At 37.3% G+C, this 22,105-nt stretch overlaps 2 protein-coding genes and 1 pseudogene across 2 annotated transcripts in view; all 3 read right to left on the bottom strand.

Annotated features, from left to right (window-relative positions):
• Nucleotides 1-3,815: 3,815 nt before the first annotated feature.
• Nucleotides 3,816-4,568, bottom strand: LOC106333135. Its single transcript, XM_013771610.1, has one exon. It carries the CDS (start codon nt 4,537-4,539, stop codon nt 4,072-4,074), a length of 468 nt encoding a protein of 155 aa, XP_013627064.1. The 5' UTR covers nt 4,540-4,568; the 3' UTR covers nt 3,816-4,071.
• Nucleotides 4,569-6,338: 1,770 nt separating this feature from the next.
• The window catches only part of LOC106330543 (putative F-box protein At1g33010), a 51,677-nt gene continuing 35,910 nt past the window's right edge, over nt 6,339-22,105 (bottom strand). Inside the window, exons 3-5 of the mRNA XM_013768993.1 lie at nt 11,264-11,390; nt 6,616-6,948; nt 6,339-6,449 (exon numbers count right to left, since the gene is read on the bottom strand). Of these exons, the coding sequence (XP_013624447.1) occupies nt 6,339-6,449; nt 6,616-6,948; nt 11,264-11,390 (571 nt within the window). The remainder of the gene's footprint in view (nt 6,450-6,615; nt 6,949-11,263; nt 11,391-22,105) is intronic.
• On the bottom strand, nt 12,080-12,774 carry LOC106329584 (annotated as a pseudogene).

Here is a 22,105-nt window from a genome sequence, read left to right as displayed (position 1 = left end):
TAGAAGTTGGTTAAATCTAAGAGGAATCAATGAGTTTTGTGGAGATGAAGATTGGGTTCATCAAAGATGAGAATCATATATATAAGGTTTATATAGGGGCTACAAATCAGGAACATTTATGATCAAGCAATTTAAGATGTGGACATGAAGAGTTCACCGGTGAAAAATTAGATTACGAACAGACACATGGCGCAACTCTGTAACTCAGATTTGTTTGAGACAATGATGAAAAGAACTCAAACTCATGTTAAACGACAACAATTTACAATATGAGAAAACTATAATTGTTGTAAACTTGAGTTTTTTCATATAACGTGATGAATCTCATTTAAAAATGAAACCCATAACGCACTTGTAGGTCCGACCCTCAGAGGAAGCCGAAAAGGCAAGAGCTTCCGACCTTCATAAATATATATTAGGTTCGATCATCAATGTACAAAGTATCATTTAGCTTAGTGGTATAAATATTGGTGTTTATATCTCAATAACCGGGGTTCAAGCCATGGACTTGACATTTTTTCACATTTTTTAAAAGTGTAGCCCACAAAACACTGACGTGGCGCGCTAAGGAATGAACAAAAATTCATCTATTATAATATATATTTGGATAAAATGGCCTTTTATGCTGTTAAAAAATGGGCTTTTACGTGGACCTATATATTTTTTATAAAAATTATCATCGAATTTCACTCAATAATGTAATATCGGCCAACCAGAGTTTCGTTGGCAACCACCAGCAATAAAATTCCAAGATTCACAAAGGATCATAGCAACTTTTCTGTATTAAAATCGAACAACTCTTACCAAATAATTCCGTTTTGTTTGTTAATAGATACAGATTGTACAAGTTCTGGTTTAGAAAGTAAAAGTGCATATTACTTTATATGTGTTTGGATAATGGTTTATAGGTGGAAGTTGGAGCAGACTTGTGTAGGATATCTACCAAAAGCGTAGACAAATGATTAACAAAGTCATATACTATAAGATATATTTTTATAAGATAAAATAATTATTAGAGTAATACCTACGACTACATCGACGCAACCACCATAGCTATGAAACGCAAAAGTATGTTAGCTGGAGAGGTGTTCACAAGGAGAGGACCACGGGGCTTTTGCTCTTTAGCTTAAAGGTGTACTAGATATTGATCCGAGCTAAAGCGCTGATAATTTTTTTGTAAAAATTTTATATAATCATATTTTTTTCTTCATTTAAAGTAGGTGTGGACATAAAATTCGTAACCCAAATCAGTACCGAACTCAAACCAAAAAAAATAATTCATACTTGTCTGAAATGAAAGAAATCCATAATAGTTCGTGTAGGGTGGTACATCACGTATACTAACCCGAAGTGTTATTAGGTGAATCCGAACGGACAACCTGAAAAACCAAGAAAACTCCAAAAAACTCCAAAAAACCGATCCAAAATTCCAAATTAATCGCAAATATAAATATTTGAAACATAATATGTACTTCAAATATTCAATTCCATAATTATTTTGAAATTATATCTAAAAATAAGTATTAAATCCTCAATAAGTACCTTAAATTCAATCCTATATAAATAAGTTTATTTTTTATATTTTGCTTTTCAATTTTGAATTTAACTTCGAATATATCCGAACCAAACTCACATAACCTGAATCGGAACAATATATGGTTACTTTATGGATTTTATATGTGATACAAATTAGAAGCACAACCGATGTGTAATATCTGACTCGATCTGTACTTACAAATTTACCAGAATGAGATTTAGGATGTGATATAAATTAGAACCAAAATTCCCAATACCTAACCTATATCGCAATGGGTACATGAACACTCAAGTATAATTTAAGTATGTTTTATGTTTTGTTCAATTAGTTTTATATTTGATAAATATTTTATATGTGTTGAAATAACCCGTGAAACTATACTCATAAAAATATCAAAAATAATATGTTCCAACATATCATTAAATATTAATGACTGTTACTATTTATTTTAAAATATATATATATATATATATCTAATTTTAATATTTTATCTATAAGAATTATATTATATGTATTTGGTGAGGGTTTTAAAGAATTTGTTTCTTGCATTTGAATTAAAGTACAATTGTATATATGAATTAGTAGGCTTATTTAATTCTTTTTAAATTAATATTATTTATCTAAAAGTATTGTTAATATAAATTGAATTCATTATTTAAAAAAATATATTAGTTATTTAGTTCCTTAATTCTAGGATATGATATATATTTAATAATAATTAAGTTAGATATAAGTAGAAATAATAGGAAAGCTAATTAAATGTAATGGTCTAACTTAAACTATTTGTAAGTAGATAAAAAATAGGATCCTAAATTAATAGATTAGATTGTTTTTAGAATTTTACTACCAGTTATTCCCACCCAATAGAATTTTATAGTGAATTGTCTATTTAATTGAAATACAAACCTAAGGGTTATAATCCCTGTTGGGGAACGCGCTAGGCACTAGGCACTAGTCCGGCGGTCGGGCTGGGCCTAGCGTAGGCCTGGACATAAAATCTATAATCTGAAATCCGAACCGAATCCGAACAGAAAAACCCGATCCGTATCCGGTCCGAAATGTAAAAAATACCTGAATGGATCTTTTAAGGTGGTACAAAACATATCCGAACCCGAAGTGTTATTAACCGAACCCGAACGGGTAACCCGAAAAACCGAAAAAACCAAAAAATCCGAAAAGATATTCGAAAAAACCGTTTCGAATGTCCAAACTAATATACAATATAACTATATGAAACATGAATATATACTTCAAATATTCAATTTCATATTTATTTTTGATATGATATCTAACAATAAGTATTTAAAATTTAAATAACTACTTTAGATACTTAATTATATATACATAAGTATATATTTCTTGTGTTTTGCTTTTAAATTTAAGATTTTATTTCGGGTATATCCGAACCGATCCGATATAACCCGAACCCGAATGATATATGATTACTTTATGGGTTCTATGATGTGATACAAAACCGATCCGAACCCGATGTGTTATATCCGAACCCGACCCGTACTTGTAAATTTACTAGAATGGGACCTATGAGGTGTTATAAAAAAGAACCGAAATCGGAAAAACCCGATCCGAACGCCAACGGGTACCCGAACGCCCAGGCCTAGCCTAGCGCTTAAAGAGAAAATTATGGATTAATCGGAAAATATGCAGAGCGAAATTTTTAGATTGTTTACTTTGTTATAAACATGTTAATCTTTAATTGTGTATAACATTAATACATTTTCATGTTTAAGATTGTATAAAACACACAAATAGAATATATAAACTTAATATAGTGTAATTTTCATCAAAATTATGAATATAAATGATATTTATAAAATTTTAGATCAAATAAATAAATAAAAATATTATTAAAGATAAAAAAAATAAAATAAAAATAAAAAAAAAGAGATTAGGCGGCCCGTCCCGCTAGGTGGTCATTTAGGCGGTCTAGGCGGAGAAAATTGGATATCCGATTTTTTAAACCGATTTGGCATAAATCGGGGCGGAAGAGTGACGCGTAGCGGCCGATTTTTAGAAGAGGGTTATAATACATGCTTGTGATTTTATTGTTTAGTGTTCTTGACAGATCTTCTTCCACTGTTGTGAGAATGTTTGCTTGTGGTGCAGTGATCGAATCGACGTACGTCCAATATCAGGGAATGAGTAGATAGAGATGGACACAGTCACACATACATAAAATTTGAGTAGTGAGAATGCTTTTACACTAATTAATGACTACATGTCATCGTTTAAATGAAATGATGAACTTAAACATTACTTCCACATATCTGTACAGCTAATTTACATCATTGCATCAACCGTTTCAAATTCAGTATCCCTAAAAAAGAAACAAAACAAAACAAAACGTCTCGCAAAAATTAATTCGATGATGAAAAAGTAAATAATTCAACGTTAATCGTATTTTTAATTATCATAAACAGAAATAAAGGAAACGCAATTAACGCGACAGTCAACGAACTTGACGGCCTTTCCGTCGCCGCCGCCTGTAACGCAAACGCGTTTCGTACACGCGCCCACTAACTCTCGTTATGCGGCGTCAACGCAGTCGAAGACGCCGGGGATTTTCCAGAGGAGACCGGAACGGAAGCGTAGCGAGTGGAGAAGCTTCGGAATCCACCCAAACCGACGTACTCGTCGTCGTCGTCGGCGTCGAAATTTAGAGAGTAACTCAGAGGATCGTACTGAAACTTCTCGCTGGCGTCCCAATCACGGCCGCGACATGGATCGCGGTTAAATCGCCGAATGAAAGTCTTCCAACGTGGACCCGCTACGATTTCAGACCACTCTCGGATCTTAAGAGCCGCCCGTTTCCACCACGGTGGCTCGTCTCCGTGGTCAACGCTGTGATTATCATCAACGGTCCGAATTCTTCCCCAGGAGGAGTATGTGGAGCTTCTTGATCGGAAGGTGGGGAAACACGAGCAGCAACGTGGAAGGTATCGGGTTTCCGGATCCTGGACTGGGTCCGATTGCACAATTTTCATGGCCCAAACAGAGAGAAGAGATGTTTTTAGTCAATAGTGATGAAACTGAAACTGATTGCATCATATATATATATATACTTCTTCTACTAACATATTGTTTTTTTTAAGACAAAAAATCATATTTAAGCTAAAGTAATATTCCATACATCAACTAATAATTCCCTTAATGAATGTTACGAGAAGAGATGTCACAACAAACTTAATAATACTCCTAACATAATGTTAGTTTGCAAAAAAAGAAAACATGCATATTGTCTATCATAAAAATTTAAATAACATAAGCAATATGTATGTGTATATATATGTATGTTCTACCAAACTGTTTGTGGAAATCATGGAGATTTCATATATACAATGTTATCGCAGTATATGTTTATATTTTATAAAGTCAACGAATTTTTCTATATCTTTTTTTTTTAAAAAACAAGTGTGTGATACATAATTTTTACCAATACTTTTCAGTTATCAATTTGTACTCTATATATATCATCTTTGATAGTATTAAGAATATATAATCAACAAATGTACAATAATCAGTAATCAGCACCACATTAATATTTCAGAATTTTTTGGAAATATATCGTATGTATGAGTGACTTTCAAAATTTTGCAACTGGCGCTTAGAAAAAGACATGGCACCATAGTCCTCAATTTTTGAATATTTATATACGTTTTCCTGTTTATCGGATTTACTAACAAAAATTGTTGTAAGTATTTTTTTCATTCTTTTTAGGATGAACATTGGAGAGAAAAATGGTCTTACGAAATAAGAATATCCCCTATATATTAATTGAGAATCATTCAAAAAATTATAATATTAGGTTTGTACTAATTAAAAAAAACTATGCATAGGTGTCAATTAATTAGGATGGTAATTTAGATTACGTGACAACTTAAAAATCAATTGAAAAAATGTTGGTCCAAAATCTAATTACTAGGAAACATTATATTAACCCGAAATATAAGAATCGTGTATAGTTTTCTTAAATAAAAGCTACATAATTACCTAATATGATTAACATATATATGAAAATTAATGACTATGAACAATAAAGATTTAATAACAATTTTTGCATCTTTCCTCATTTTTATTTAATTTTATATTATTAAAAGAAATTAAACAATCACATTAATCATATAAAAAAATCAAAAAAATAGATTTTTTCTTATATGTTATATTTTGATTTTTTTAAAACGACTTTAAATTACAAAAAATGAGGAAACCTTATATGTTATATTTTTCTTATATGTTAAATTTTTTTTCTTATATGTTATATTTTGATTTTTTTAAAACGACTTTAAATTAAAAAATGTAAGTTTTCCTTAAGCATATGACTAAAAGCATTAAAATGACATGTATCAATTCGATGGTTGACCTGAAACCTTTCAAAACCAAATGGAAGATAAATGTTAAAATAATTCGACTTTGGAAACAATACTGTTTACTTTTTTCCAAAAATGTGTTTGGTGGAAAAAAACAAGGTTTTTGTGTCATAATTTGTTTAATGTTCAATCCGATCAGCCAATGATATATTAGTTATAGTTTAGGTCCACAATTTTTAATAAAAATTGATCCGGTCCATCGGAGAGATATTACTTAATAACAACAAAAAACATTGTATATATATAAATAAAATGATCAAATATATAAAAAAATTATCGATAATATATACAAATAAATTCTCACCCAGCGTAAGGCGCATGTTTTATCCTAGTTCATATGGTAAAAGATACGAATACAAATGACATATGGGGATTTTTGACATCAAGCAATCGAGTAGCAAGATATATCATATCATTCAACCTTCCTTCCAATCATCAAACTCCAAATGCTCTTTAGATATCGACTGCTCCATTTCATATTGAGAAACATAACGCTCTATACAATTCTTAGTCAATGCAAACGTGTGCTAGAAAACAAAGTTGTACATTTGTTCAAGAATGTGAAAAATAGTGGAGGTAAAAACTCAAATTTTTGAAAGAGGTGAAAATCAAACAGACGGCAAAGATTCAATCTAGAAATTTCCATCACCCTTAAATTATGGGTACATACTCCTCATAATAACGATGACCAACATTCATTGTCTTCTCCAAATGCAATGTTTGCAGCTTGATCACGTTTGGAATCGGATCATAATAGTAGGTTTTTAACCTTTCTTTAGATTCCAATCTCTTGGGTATTATCACAATCTCACCATAAGGAGTGACACCGGCGAAACAATGACCATAAGGTCCAAATCCTAAAATCTTTATTATAGTATGAGGGATGCACGGTATTATCTTAGACCATTCTTGTTTCTTCTTATGATGATCTTCCATAATCCACATCTCTGCACTATCCTCGGTGTGACGTATGCATCCTAATTTCCCCTTGTAGTTTACCAAAGTTAATTCGTTTAGCTGATTCATCTGCAGAGTTTGTTAAGGTTCTAGGAGTCTAGAACCGAGATGCTCGGTAGAGAGAATATTGGAGAGAATATTGTTGTTGAGAGTTAGAGATAAGTATGAAAAGATATAAGAAGATATGTGTAGATCTCGGTAGAGACTTGTGTATATATAACGATGTATGTATGATGAAGTAAATAACAAGTATTCTTCTAGACTTTCTCTTGTCATTCATGGTATCAGAGCCACACAAAGATTAAAATTGGCTGTGTGATCTGAGACGAGAGAGAAAAATGGTTGAAATTAAAGAGCTAGTGGGTTCATCCAGTGCAGTGGGAGGCACGATGTCGCCTTACTACTTGGGTCCGTCAGATAATCCTGGCACAGAAATCACGCCGGTGACTCTGAATGGAGATAACTATGCCGAGTGGGCATCAGAACTTGAAAACGCCTTACGTGCTAAGCGCAAGTTCGGTTTTGTGAACGGAAGTTTGAAGATGCCAGATGAGATAATGAGAAGCCAGTGGAGGCTGAGATGTGGAGGACGGCTACTTCTATGGTTGTTGGTTGGATCAGGGTAACGATCTCGCCGGCAAATTCGTTCAACAATGCCGTTCTCGCCGGATGCGGCCAAGATGTGGATAGAGCTCCGTAAGCGTTTCTCGGTGGGAAGTGCTGTTCGTGTGCATCAGCTCAAAGCAGAGCTAGCTTCGTGTAAGCAGAGCGGATCCAGTGTCATGGACTATTTCGGGAGATTGTCACAGAAGTGGGAGGAACTCTTGAATTGTAAACCTATTCCAACTTGTACTTGTGCGGCATCAGAAATATATGCAAAGGAGTACGAGGAGGAAAAGGTGCATCAATTCCTTATAGGCCTAGATGAAGCGAGATTTAGCAATGTCTGTACCAATATCATTGGGATGGAAGCCTTGCCAGATCTCAACTCTGTTTATCAACGTGTGGTGAGAGAGGAGAAGAGGTTGGGGGCTTCACGTGTTGAGTCTAAACAAGCGCCAGTTGGATTTGGGACTATGAGTGTGCAGAAAGATGGAGAGGATGGAGTGACTGCGATGGCTGCGGTGGCACGAAATAGAAGTTTGGTTGTGTGCAGCAACTGTGGCCGGGCTGGTCATGAAAAGAAGGAGTGCAGGCAACTGATTGGATTCCCTGAGTGGTTTACTGAGCGGAAGCAAGCTAGTGGACGAGGAGGAATAGGTAGAGGTCGCGGGAGATCAACCTCCAATTCCACGAGAGCAAACATGGTGCAGGCGCAAGGAGGGTCATCTGCGAACCAGGGTCAGCTTTTGCCACAGTTCACCGCAGAGCAGTGGGCATCCTTGACATCGTTGCTTGATCGTCAAAAGTCTTCTCCGATTCCCGATCGGTTAAATGGTACGGTGCAGACTGGTGAGGTTATTATAGACACTGGGGCATCACATCACATGACAGGGGATGTTATGTTACTTGTCGATGTTCGAAGTATCATTCCCTGTCCGGTGAGCTTTGCTGATGGTAGCTATGTGATGGCTACTTATAAAAGCGGTAGTCTGTGTTTATCTGCGAGTTTGACGTTGAAAGATGTTCTATTTGTTCCTAATCTGAACTGTACTTTATTGTCAGTAGCAAAGTTGCTTCGACAAACTGGTTGTTTGGCGGTATTCTCAGACACTTTGTGTATTTTGCAGGACCGTTTTACGAGGACTCTGATTGGAGCCGGTGAAGTGAAAGATGGTGTCTATGTTTATCGGGATGTTACAGTAGTGAGGGGTCACAGAGTTAAGGGTTCAGAGGATCAGACTGTGTGGCATCGTCGTCTTGGTGTTTTGCAGTTTTTGCCTTTTATTTCTGGTGTTAAAGACGTCCCAAATAAATTTGGTGGATGCGATATTTGTTTTCAGTCTAAACAAACAAGAGAAGTGTTTTATGAAAGTCTTAATAAAAGTTCAGCTCCCTTTGATTTGATACATGTTGATCTTTGGGGCCCTTATCGCGTACCTTCATCGTGTGGAGCGGTATATTTTTTGACCATTGTAGATGATTTTTTGCGAGCTGTGTGGATTTATCTTCTACTGGAGAAGAGTGAGGTGAAGCATGTACTGCCGAATTTTGTTGCTCTTATAAATCGACAATTTGTCACTCAAGACGGTCAAGAGTGATAATGGTACTGAATTCGTGTGCCTCTCCAAGTACTTTGCAGAGAGGGGTATAGTGCATCAAACGTCTTGCGTAGGTACTCCACAACAAAATGGAAGAGTAGAAAGGAAGCATCGACACATTTTGAATGTTGCTCGATCACTACTCTTTCAGGCGAATCTTCCTATCAAGTTCTGGGGAGAAAGTGTTTTAACTGCAGCTCATCTTATAAATAGGACCCCTACGAAAGTCCTTCATGGCAAGACACCGTATGAGCTTCTACACGGGAAGCAGCTGTCGTATGATAGCCTTAAGATATAAGGAGGCGTTTGCTGATAAGAGATGGAATAAGGCAGTTAAAGGCGAGGTGCATGCTCTTGAGCTAAATCGAACTTGGGATATCGTGGATCTTCCTCCAGGAAAGAAGGCAATTGGGTGTAAGTGGGTGTTTACAATCAAATACAATGCAGATAGTACGGTTGAGAGAAATAAAGCGAGGCTGGTTTTCTGCGGTAATCATCAGATTGAAAGTGAGGATTATGAAGAGACATTTGCACCTGTTGCGAAGATGGATACGGTGCGTACGCTCCTGGAGGTTGCGGTGGCAAAGAAGTGGGAGGTGCACCAGATGGATGTGAGTAATGCATTTCTTCATGGCGACTTGGAGGAGGAAGTATATATGAGATTACCTCCTGGTTTTCATTCAGACGATCCGGGGAAGGTATGTAAACTGAAGAAGTCCTTATATGGCCTTAAACAGGCTCCAAGGTGCTGGTTTGAGAAGTTGACATCAGCTTTGAAGCAGTTCGGTTTCGAGTAGTCGTATGAAGACTACTCCTTGTTTAGCTACGAGAAGAATGGAAAGTGTGTACGGGTTCTTATTTATGTCGACGATCTCATCATAACAGGAAATGACCACGAGATGTTGGAGAAGTTCAAGAGACACATGAGTAAGTGTTTTCTGATGAATGACCTCGGCAAAACAAAGTACTTTCTTGGCATAGAGATTGCAAGAGGACCTGAAGGGATGTTTCTTTCACAGAGAAAATATGCTCTTGATATTGTAAGTGAAGTTGGGATGCTGGCAAGTAAACCTGTGTCGAATCCAATGGAGGTGAGTCACAAACTTCTGCAAGTTGATAGTAAAAGCACGAGCCGTTTCTGCAAAGAGCCCGTGAAGTTTCGGGGACTGGTAGGACGTCTCGTTTTCCTAACTATAACGAGGCCTGATTTGAGTTATTCTGTGCACGTGCTGTCGCAAGTAATGCATAAGCCAAGGGAGGAGCATTGGGATGCTGCGATAAGAGTAATTAAATATGTGAAAGGAAGCCCTGGCCAAGGCATCCTGCTGAGAGTTGATAGTGATCTTAAGATTCACGCATTTTGCGACTCAGACTGGTGTGGATGTCCGCGAACTAGGAGATCATTGTCAGCTTACATGGTGTTGTTAGGGAACTCGCCTGTGGCGTGGAGGACCAAGAAGCAGGATACCGTGTCACATTCTTCCGCTGAGTCTGAATATAGGGCAATGTCGGATGCGTTGAAAGAACTGAAGTGGTTGAAGAGACTGCTGGCTGATCTTGGCGTGAGACATGAAGAGCCGATGGACTTGTATTGTGATAGTAAGTCAGCCATCTATATTGCAGCGAACCAGGTATTTCATGAGCGTATGAAACACATAGAGAAGGATTGTCACAGTGTGAGAGATGCAGTCAATGCCAAGCTGATAGCTACGAGACACGTGAGGACAAATGAACAGTTGGCGGATATACTAACGAAAGCCTTGGGGAGCTCTGCATTTCATTACTTGTTGTCCAAGTTCGGAGTGTGTAATCCACATGCTCCGACTTGAGGGGGAGTGTTAAGGTTCTAGGAGTCTAGAACCGTCGGTAGAGAAAATATTGGAGAGAATATTGTTGTTGAGAGTTAGAGATAAGTATGAAAAGATATGAGAAGATATGTGTAGATCTCGGTAGAGACTTGTGCGATGTATGTATGATGAAGTAAATAACAAGTATTCTTCTAGACTTTCTCTTGTCTTTTAGAGTTATCGGCATCTAGATACGATAAAGTCTTTCAAATCTTCCCAATCTAAAGTCGAACCAAACTAATTCATTCCTTCCTATATCTGATTTTTCTATGTAATAGATAATCCCATCTATGCATAAACCAGTAAACGTTGCTTCTAGGGATAGGTTCCAAGTGCCTTAGCTTGGATGTCAAGACTCTTCAATTGCTGCTTCTTTGGACCTCCCAATAACGTGAAAACTTGATCCTCAACTGGATCATACCCGACGAATCCATCACAGCCCATGTTGCAATATTTATGGTAGCTTATCTCCGGTAATAAAACCCTAGGGCTTATTTTAAAGGCAGACTCACCCTGAGTGCAGATTACTTCACGAATATATTGACACTCAAAGTTCTCGCAACTTAACCCACGAGATATGTCTTTGGCTGCGGACATGAGTGCGCTAAAAGTAGTGATTTCGTGGTAAGAGGACGAGAAGAACGAAGATTGGTGCAACCTAGACACGGCTGAGTAGAACACCGAACCACGATCGAGTCGATGATAAGAGATGACCATAGCTTCGATACACATTGGAACCTCACTAGTGACTTCACCGGGAGTCTCGAGAGTATAGCGAGGGTTAGATCTCGCTGAGATGCTGCCGTTTTGGAGATCGTGAGCTCTTCATGGTGTGAGTTTTGTCTATTGTGGAAAAGTACCATGAACATACGTATATATATATATGCAGAAAAGGTCAAAAACGGAACCTATTACTAGTAGGGTTTATGACCCCTTTTAACTTTTTTTTCCTTTTTGAACTACATGAATTTTCCTTTTTCCGTTATAGTTCTTTTGGAAATTTCAATGCGTTAAGAAAAGAAAAAAAAACTAGAAGAGTTTACGAGTAATCCAGTTTTGTCGGCCATTATAGATTTAGCACTAAAAGCCCAAAGAGTTTACAAGTAGTAGTCGCGCCGCCAGTAACGCAAACGCGTTTCGCACACGTGCCCACTAACGCTCCAATACCTTGTTACGCGGCGTCAACGAAGTCGAAGACGCCGGGGCTTTTCCAGAGGAGCCGGAACGAAAAGTGAGTGGAGAAGCTTCGGAATCCACCCAACCCGACGTACTCGTCCTCGTCGTCGAAATTCAGAGAGTAGCCCAGAGGACAGGGCCGGGCTCAATATATTATTTTGGCCCTTGGGCAAAAAAAATTTGGATCCTCAAAACTTAGATTTTATAAAATTTATCACTAAATTTTATGTAAAAACATGTATATATACAAAAAATCGGGCCCCATATTAATATAAGACGGGAGACATGGGACTGGACCCGGGAACGGTTACACCTATTGTTCTCCCCTTTAGAGCCAGTCCTGTCATAAGATCGTACCGAAACTTCTTGCTTGCGTCCCAATCGCGGCCGCGACATGGATCGCGGTTGAACCGCCGAATGAAAGCCTTCCAGTGTGGACCAGCTACGAATTTGGACTACTCTCGGATCTTAAGAGCCGCCCTTTTCCACCACGGTGGATCGTTTTTGTGGTCAATGCTATGATTATCATCAACGGTTCAAATTCTTCCCTAGGAAAAGTATCCAACGGCTGTGGAGGCGCTCCTTGATCTGAAGCTGGGGAAACACGAGCAGCAATGTGGAACGTACCTGGTTTCCGGATCCTGGACTGGGTTCGATTGCACAATTTCCATGGCAGGATCTGAAAATGAGGTTTTTTGGTCAACAGTGGTGAAATTGAAATAGATCGAAGCTTCAGATTACAAACAAAATTTGTAAGGCCCCGACCCAGCTGCCTAAGCCGCGGTCAATACCTCACGTCGCTCGGTCCATACACTGACCGAACCTCCCAGAATTCCGCGCTTTATTATAATGTCGCCCATAAGGCGAGGCTAACTTCGACCTTAGCTTAAGACTACCTTAGTCATTCTTTAGCTGAGATCATTTCAACTTATGCACATCGGAATAATATCTACTTAACCATTAGTCTAAAACCAATATAATACTTGTCTGGTCGAATCACCTCAGCTAGTGGTTAGTATTCTCAACTACCAGCTAGCTCCAAAGTTGATCCTGAACCCAAATCAAGTCATACAAATCTGAGTTTCCATTCTCCTAACCATTCTATCTAGATCTATGCAACATTGCTAGATCATACCTTTGCCACATCCACAGAGCTTGTTAGCTCATTGTCCCAGCTGACTTAGGTGTTTAGCTAGCTCATCCAGCTAGCTGAGCTGAACCACTTCACTTGAGGTTCCATCTACTCTCTTCCAGCTGATAGAGCTGTGAGGTAGCTTCTACCAGCTCCCCTTCTACTCGTACAGCTCTCTTATACCTGTATAAACTTTTCCTTTTGGTACTTAGTCATTCCACCAACCACCCCCACAGACCAAGCACCTTTTGGAAGTCTTCAGATACAAAAACGACCTCACGCAAACATGCTCCAAAAATTAATTAAAATTCATGAAAACTCCTAATAAATCTCCAATAAGAGATTCCCATAATCAGAATCCAATGAATCGACTCTGTCTATGTGGATTCCGATCATGATCAGTCCAATCGGTCAAAAGTTGACATCATCGAATCAATTCCTAAAAATTAATTAAAATATGTCAATAATTATTATAAATCCCCAAAGTAGGTTTCCCAACATCAGAATCCGACCCAGAGGTCTAGATCATGTGAAACCCGACTTTGGTCAGTCCGGCCGTTGGCCAAGGACTATCACCTCCTGAACCGGCCAAGGCCATGGTTCAGTGCCTCCATGTCTAAACAACGGAGCATTGGATTAATAATACCCATCAGATTCTGAGTCAATCAACCAACCACCCCACATGACTCAGAACTGATGAGTCTTCACACTTACCTAACCGGCCATGGAACCATGTCCCACTGAACCCGATCAGTCTTGCTATTACCACCGGTGCATCCTTTGATCACTCAGAGCAGACACCTTGATCCATAATCCATGGATCAGGTTGTCCATCCTTACCCAAGATCAGATCACACCTGGCCCCATACTTGTGGTCCATGCCACTTAGTATTGGCCTTACTCATCTACACGGCTTGCTGCTGGTTACAAACGAATTGGACCTTGCACTCCACATGGTTCCTCATGTACTAGGACCCCCATGTGTCTCCTCCATGAGTCGGGTCATTGATTCACACCATGATCAGAACCAACACACACCATGATCCACCATGGATCACTATCCAATGAGTGGCCTCTAACTTCCATCCCACATGGCTGAGTTAGTTCAACTAAGATCTTCCCTTCTCTTAGGGTCATGAATCCTTAGTTTACATCACAACATATGGTCTTCAAGGGGCGTGCCATACTTGGCCTTAACCGCACCACAAGAGACAGAAATACAAACTAGAAAGTAATCATAAACATGTTATCTTATACTTGATGGTTGTTGATCTTGTGTCCTCCTTTACCATGGGCGTTCCTGCTCCTCTTGCACACGTCTGGATCAAGTCTTATCACATACCTCCAGTATTGATAAGATCCATTCATGGGTCGCACCAAACTTCCCATCCATGGGACTCCCATGAAACCAGTATCTACACTGCATCCACCTTTAAGGCTGTTCATGCCATTGAGAGTGGAGTCCGGCCTTCTCCCTTCTCTCCTGGATATTTACGTGTGTTCCCAGGCTGTAAAGGAAGCCTAGGATGTAATCATCTATGATCAATCACCATCACAGGATCGTTCTCAACTCCCATGAAACTGCCTTCCCATGCACCTCTCCCCTTAAGGCTATCTTGGCCATAGGAAGTGGAATCCGGCCATCCCTCTTCTTCCCTGACTATTTTCGTGTGTTCTAAAGCCCTGGAGGATGCTTTGGGTGTTATAAACACGAATCAAAACCCATCAAAGGGTCGTTCATAACTTCCCCTTTGATCTCTCCCAAAACTGCCTCTTTGTGGCCTTCACACCACTCTTGGGGTTGGATGTTGAATCCCACCAACTCTCTGTCTTTTCTATATTTTTCTTTGTGTTTCAGGGTGTAGAAGGAAGCCCTGGCGTGCCTGAAAAGCCACGGAACCGTCCTCCTTTTATAGGAGAAGGGGTGGTTACTTCTTAACCATTGCATCCCTTCGGTTTCAATTCTGGCCATTGATTTAAACAATGGTCCAGATCACACTCATTCGCCTATGGCAGTTACCAGACGTCCTGAGCCAGCTTATCCACTCCTAGAAAATTCACACTGAAGCCCTCACGGACTACCCAAGCCCCTGGCTCAATCCCAAGAGCCCAACGGCTCATAGCCATCCTTGGCCAACCAACCGGCCCGGTAACCGCCCAGACCTGACCCACTGGTCCGAGACCTGAACACTCAGTCAGACTGAGTTGAGCTGATCCCCAGATGACCCAGCTGAGTGAGCTAGTCTATCCAGCTCAGGGAGCTGACACACTATACTTGAGCTCCAACCGAGCTTCGTCTAGCTGGTTGAGCTTTTTGCTTGCATTACCTTGCTGCTAGACGCTTCGTCCAGCTTGCTCTCTTCATCTTATTCAATCCTTCTACGTCCCTTGGTCTATTTCCAGACCTAGACTAAGTTTTCCCATGATCCAGGCTGACTTACACTTGGTGAGCTACCTCCGAGCTTCCATGAGCTGACTGAGCTTCACCATTGCATCGTTCAGCTACCGTAACACTCGCCCAACTCATTTGAGCTGGTTTCCGCCTTGTCTTGGTTAAGTCTCAGCTATCTGGTGCCCTTAACCATGTTAATGGACCATGATACACTTGTATTTAGGTCATGTGACCTGACTGGTGCGTCTCTTCGCACCAAGGTCTGTCCGGACGATCCTAGCCAGGATCGGGAATGCTACAAAATTATTGGCATCTTTTTTTCTTAACACTAAAAGATACTTGTATTAAACATCCAACATTACACATAGATGAATACATCATCGAATAAACCAAGGACGGACTAATCCAGAATTTAGGCCGGCAAAACAAGCTCTTTGGAGAGAAAGCTCGAAGCATAGTAACACAAACTTGAACTACAAACATGATGGTAATGAAGGTGAAACCAAAAATAAGATTGAGAGCCAGTAAGATAGGCGAAGAGGGAGATATGCTCCTAAGCAACAAAACACAAATACTCCAAGAGGTTCTTGGAAGAAGAGACGACGAAACAGACGCCTCCCATAGTGAATAAGCGCATGCAAATAGAAACAGAGAACCTAAACTTCAAAACCGGAGAACCAGAATACTTCATTCAAAACCGTTCAACTTCGGATACAGGGCTGTCATACGATTAGGAACTGCCAACAGAGAAGCAATGAAGGATGATGACTCGATCATACCTCTGGAGTGAAGACAGGGAGGGAACCACAACACTTTCGCCAAATTCAGACTTAATAAATAAGCCAAAGCAAGGATTGAGACGAAGTGAAGCCAAAGACACCAACAGTAGAGATAAAACACATGCAACTTAGAAATCACACCACCAATCCATTGATCTTACGGATCCAGAGCTCCAATCTTGAAATAAGCTAAATCTAAACAGATTTGAAGCTTCAGCTTAACACCGCCAAAATCAAACATGCAAGCAAACGGAAGAAACACTATAGAGAAAACAAAAAACTAAATCCGACTCCAGCGAAGCGGCCGGAGTCGGTGAAGGCCGAAAAACGGATGAAGAAGGTTTTTTAGATAGAAGATGGAGAGTTTAGAGAAAGAAGAGACTTAAGACATCGTTGATGTAAGCCATATATTTATACATTAATAAAAAAAAAACTATTTTTAGAATCATCAAATTTTTGATATAATGTTATATATTTGTTTGTATTTTTATAAATTCAATAAATCTTTCTAATTTTTTTTAGTGTGTGATACAAATAACTAAATCATGTTTACAATTAACTTAAGTTAATTTGAACTCTTATTGTATATTCTCGTATATGATCCGCGCTTTGCCAAGCGTAAGTTTATGTTAAAAAGATAATAAATAGTTTCATATCTCTATAATAATATTTGTGAAGTCACTTTTAAATAATAATTTGTGGCGCGCTCACGTTGATTCTTATGACGGTTAATTACAGAGATATCTTTAGTAAATTAAAAATATTAAATTTAAATGCTATTAGTAATTTTTATTTAGTTTCCTTTTTAATTTTTTACAAATAACATATATAATAAAAAGGGAAACATTTATAAAATTTAAAAACAAAAATATATGTTTATAGAATGTGATTTCATTAAAAAGGAAAGTTCACAAAATAGTTATATTAAACATATTTTTACATAATAAAAATACTTTCTTTATATCTATATCTTTTCATAGATGAAAACAACAATATATTTTTATAAAATGTGATTTCACAAAATAAAGTTCACAAAGATAATCTTGATATTAAAAAATAAATATTATTACTTTAAAGTCAATTTCCTATATGTCACTTTCACGTTTATTCTTAAAAACATTAATTACAATGATACCCTTAATAGATTTAATAATTATAATTAAGTTCATTCTTAACATTTTTTTCTTTTTTCATAACATTTGTTTTTTTTTTGTTTTTTGTTCCTTTTTCGCATATTGGTTTTCAAATTACATATATTAAAAGCAATATTTAAAATATATAAAAACGTGGTCATATTATATATATATTTGATTTCACAAAAAAAGGAAATTTCATAAATAAGAAGATTCATATTTAAAATTATAAATAATTTCGCTTCAAAAGTAAATCTCAAACAACAAATAGATATTTTAAGATATTTGCAAAAGTAAATTTTAAATTTAAGTTATTTTCTGTTAAATTGGTTCCCACATAACACATATAAATAGAAATTTGTTTGAAGAAATAAAACGTGATATACATTATACATGTGACTGATTTCCTAAAAAGGAAAATTCACAAAAAGAAAAATAATATTTTTAAAAATAAATAAAGTTTCCTTTGAAACATAATTTCAAAGAACTTAATAGATATTAAAAGTTAAAAGTACTAAAAAATAAGTTTCCTATCAACCAATATTTTAATAAACTAAAGAAGAAAAATATTTTAATTAACATAAACTAATAGCTTCGATTATTAAACTATTATACATAGTTACATAATTACTATAACATAAAAGTTGAGATATTTTAATAACTAAAAAGATATTATTCTGTATTAAAATGATATTTTTGGCTTAGTACTTTTCAATTTAATTTAATTTTATATCGTAATAGTTTGTTATAAAAATTAATAAATGACAAAACATATTTACAAATGCAATAAATTGTGTGTTTGGTTTGGTTATCCAACTCCGAACCTATCAATACTTTATTTTTCTATTTTTATTAGAAAATATAAATATTAATTTTTAATATATATTGATTTCAACCAACATTAATCGAAACGACTCCAAAGATATTAGTCTTAGTATAATAATTAAAAACACTATTTTTAGTTTATTTAAAAACAATTGGGTATAATACAAAAAAATCCTACAATCTAATGTACACATAATTAAAATAATCGAACTTATCATATATCATAACTGAACCAACTAAATATAAAACATAAAATCACATGTCTAGCTACAATAAAATAATATTGGTTTTATACATATATGTTATAAATAATTTAAATGAAGTTTATATATTGATTATTTATTAAATTTATTTACTTTGTAAATTTTTATATATGTGCATGAGCATGGGAAAATCATCTAATTCACATATAGTTTGCATAATAAAAATGAATATTTTGTTGACCAAAAAGAGATGTTATATGTATAGGATAATGTAAAAATATGAAGACTATTATGTTGAATCCTAGATCTGGTAATTAGGTTTAGGAATCGTAAGACAACAATAATTGATGTTTCATGGGTCAAAGGTTTCATTTACCGAATGAAGTGTTTAAGCTGAAATGCCAAAAGGGAAAGTACAAATAAGAAATGAACGCGTCGTCTGGATGACTAACTCGTCGTCAGTAATGATTTCTCTCTTATTTATTTTCTCTCTATTCTCTCGGGTTTTTCTTGTGTCTCTCTTCATTGAATGTTCTTCAATTTATACACCTATGCTTCTTTCTTTTTCCTCCCGTAGTGATGGTGTCAGAGGACTGGTTCGGCCATCATCATTACGCTCTTGCTTGTGTAGACTAGTGGCAGTTGCCGTTTGGCTATTATTGGAGAATGGTATGATTAACGCCTTAGATCACTGTTCATTTGTCATTTTCTTGCGTGTGCTGAAAGTCGGTTGATCGGGTCTGTAGAAACCCTTAAAAAAAGAGAAGAAGAATGGTCGAGTATATTATGGGTAGTCGAGTCGCAGACGATCAGATTGTTCTTGTTTGAACCATGAGTCAAGTATGCCACTAGACAATGGTTGACAATGTGGTAGATTGATCCAAAGGACATTTTGTAAGCATACCATTTTTGGAAGCACGACGTTTTAGAAGCTCGACGTTTTAGAAGAACGACGTTTCTTAAGCACAAAGTTTTCTGCAAAACATCGTATCAGTTAAATATTATGTTGGAGACATAATAAGTCGGAATCAGGAGGGGAGTCAAGCAGGACGGGAAGTAAGCACGACGAGATCGAAGCACGACGGGAAAACTCGAAGTTGGACGAAAACCCTAATTTTGGTATTATAAATTTTTTGGAGAAGCCGGAGGCTCGGGAAATATATTCCGTCAGGTTAGGATTCATTAGGAGCTTATTAAAAACATTTAGAGCATCAAAACGGGCGTAGAGCATATTCGGGGTCGACCACATGTCGAAAATATGTCGGAATGGTCGAAATCGGGAGAATGGCCCGGGAAGGACGAGGTGGCTTGTTGCATGCAATCAGATCATGCAGCCAACATGTGGAGCACGGAGTGGATAGGCCAAGCAGCTGTGTGTCGCATTGCATAAGATCAGGCCATGCGGCCAGACATGTGGAGCACGAGGTGGATCGGCCAAGCACGAGATGTCGCGATGCATGCAACCGAAGCATGCAACTAGCCATGTGTGATCTGCTGTGGCGCCTTGCATGAGTTTCTGACATGCAGATTGACATCTGCAAGGTAATGTGGCGCTCTGCATGAGTTCTGGCTATGCTGAAACACATGTGCACTACAAGAAATATGGGTATTGGTACCAGTTCACGGTAGCACGAATTCACGAAGTGCTACCAAAAGTGGTTAAATCTGATACCCGACCTTTTCGTAGCGTAACCTAATCGCTAGTGAAAAATTTCATTAACCCGGAAAATAAAATAAATAAAAATACATTAATAGCGGTAAAGTGTCGGTATGCAAAGGACTTAGTTTTTGTTACCTTCCTCCTCTCCTTCGCAAAAGTTGGAAGCTTCGATCTCTCCGTCATTTCACGAAGATCTTCCTGCCTGTGGTGTTTTCGTCGCCGGCGGTCAGATTCCAGGTGAAACCCAGTTTCGATTATGTCTGTATGAACCCAAGATTCATTTTTAGATTTCTATGATTTCTCTGATTAATTTCGTTGATTTCTTTCAGCTTTTACAATTTCGATTTAACTGAACCTTAGTATTTGAGGACACGAAGATTAAGAGGAGACAAGTCAGGTTAGAGATAATCAAATATGTTTCTGATTGATATCGTGAGGACTGAAGTTTGATTCTTTTGGGGGCAAATACGATTTGATTTGTTGTTCTTGTTTGTTCTCTTTTGATTTGCAGGTTTGAGCTTTTGATTGTTCCTTTCTGGAGTGAAGTCGAGTTGAAATCTGAAGGATCTTATTGAGGTGATTCTTTTTCGACCATTTTTATGTTGTGTTGTTGTAGTTTTTGATTGCGTGAGTTTTAGTATCTGATTGTTTGACAATTGAGTAGTTGATTGTTATTGCTGATTATGTGAATGACAATGTGTGTGTTTGGTGTTTGACATACTTTAATGTGTTTTTTTTATTTTGTTGGTTATCGGTTAGAAACTTAGAACATAAAAATGGTCGAAAAGTCATGGGTTCATCTAAACAGGTAAGAAAAAACAATATATTATTGTTACTGATTTTTTTGTGATTAAAAGAGTTTAAATTATGCTTTCATGTGTTTTAACCGAAGAGCTGATCCTGGTTATGAGAGGGGTGCGTGGGAGTTTTTGAGGTGTGTTGGTGCAGATTTAGCTGAGTCTGAGATGATCATTTTCCCATGCATACACTGTCGCAATGTAGGTCGTCACTCAGCCGGTGTTGTTGTTGATCATCTAGTAACTAGGGGAATGGATTTGAGTTACAAGATGCGTGAGGATTGGTATCATCATGGAGAAGTAATATCAGGGGCTGACTGTAGAAACAATGCAAGTGAGAGGAACAAAGAGATTTTAGGGTTATACCAAGCAGCTGAGTATCTCAATGAAGATTTTCTTAGGCAGCGTGATCTAAGTGAGGTTGCTGAAGGTGAAGATAAGGAAGAAGATGATTTTCTTGCTAAGCTAGCAGATGCAGAAACACCTCTATATCCAAGTTGTGCTACCACATCAAGCTGTCGGCGATAGTTTCACTCTCTAGGATAAAGACTCAGAGTGGTTGGTCTGATAGAAGCTTCGATCTTTTGCTTGAGACTTTGCCACAGATGCTACCCGAGGAGAATGTCTTGCACACATCATTGTACAAAGTGAAAAGGTTTCTGAGATCTTTTGATATGGGTTATGAGAAGATACACGCTTGTGTGAACGACTGTTGTCTGTTCATAAAGGAGTTTGAGAAGCTAGACAACTGTCCGAAATGCAATGCTTCAAGATGGAATATTAACATGCACACAAGTGCACTACAAGAAAACACAACTATAGCGACGAAAATTACCTAGGAAATTTAATCCTAGTAAATTTACGTCGACTTTACGAGTATCGTACGAGGAAATTTAAAAGCAACGTTAGTTCGTCGTAAAATAATGACGAAACGATTTCCTCGTAAAAACGACGTAACATAACGTGGTTTTTACGAGGAAAAATGGTTTCCTCGTAAACTCGACGTAACAATAGCGTCTACTTTACGAGGAATTATTTTACGTTTACTTAACGACAAAATTTCGAGTTCACCAACTTTGTA

The sequence above is a fragment of the Brassica oleracea genome, chromosome C3 (genome assembly GCF_000695525.1).
Source record: "Brassica oleracea var. oleracea cultivar TO1000 chromosome C3, BOL, whole genome shotgun sequence".
Taxonomy (NCBI): domain Eukaryota; kingdom Viridiplantae; phylum Streptophyta; class Magnoliopsida; order Brassicales; family Brassicaceae; genus Brassica; species Brassica oleracea.
This window is presented reverse-complemented; position numbering and strand designations above follow the sequence as displayed.

Excerpts from the sequence above, each read along its gene's own strand:
- LOC106333135 (XM_013771610.1), bottom strand. The coding sequence starts at position 4,539 with ATGAAAATTGTGCAATCGGACCCAGTCCAGGATCCGGAAACCCGATAC.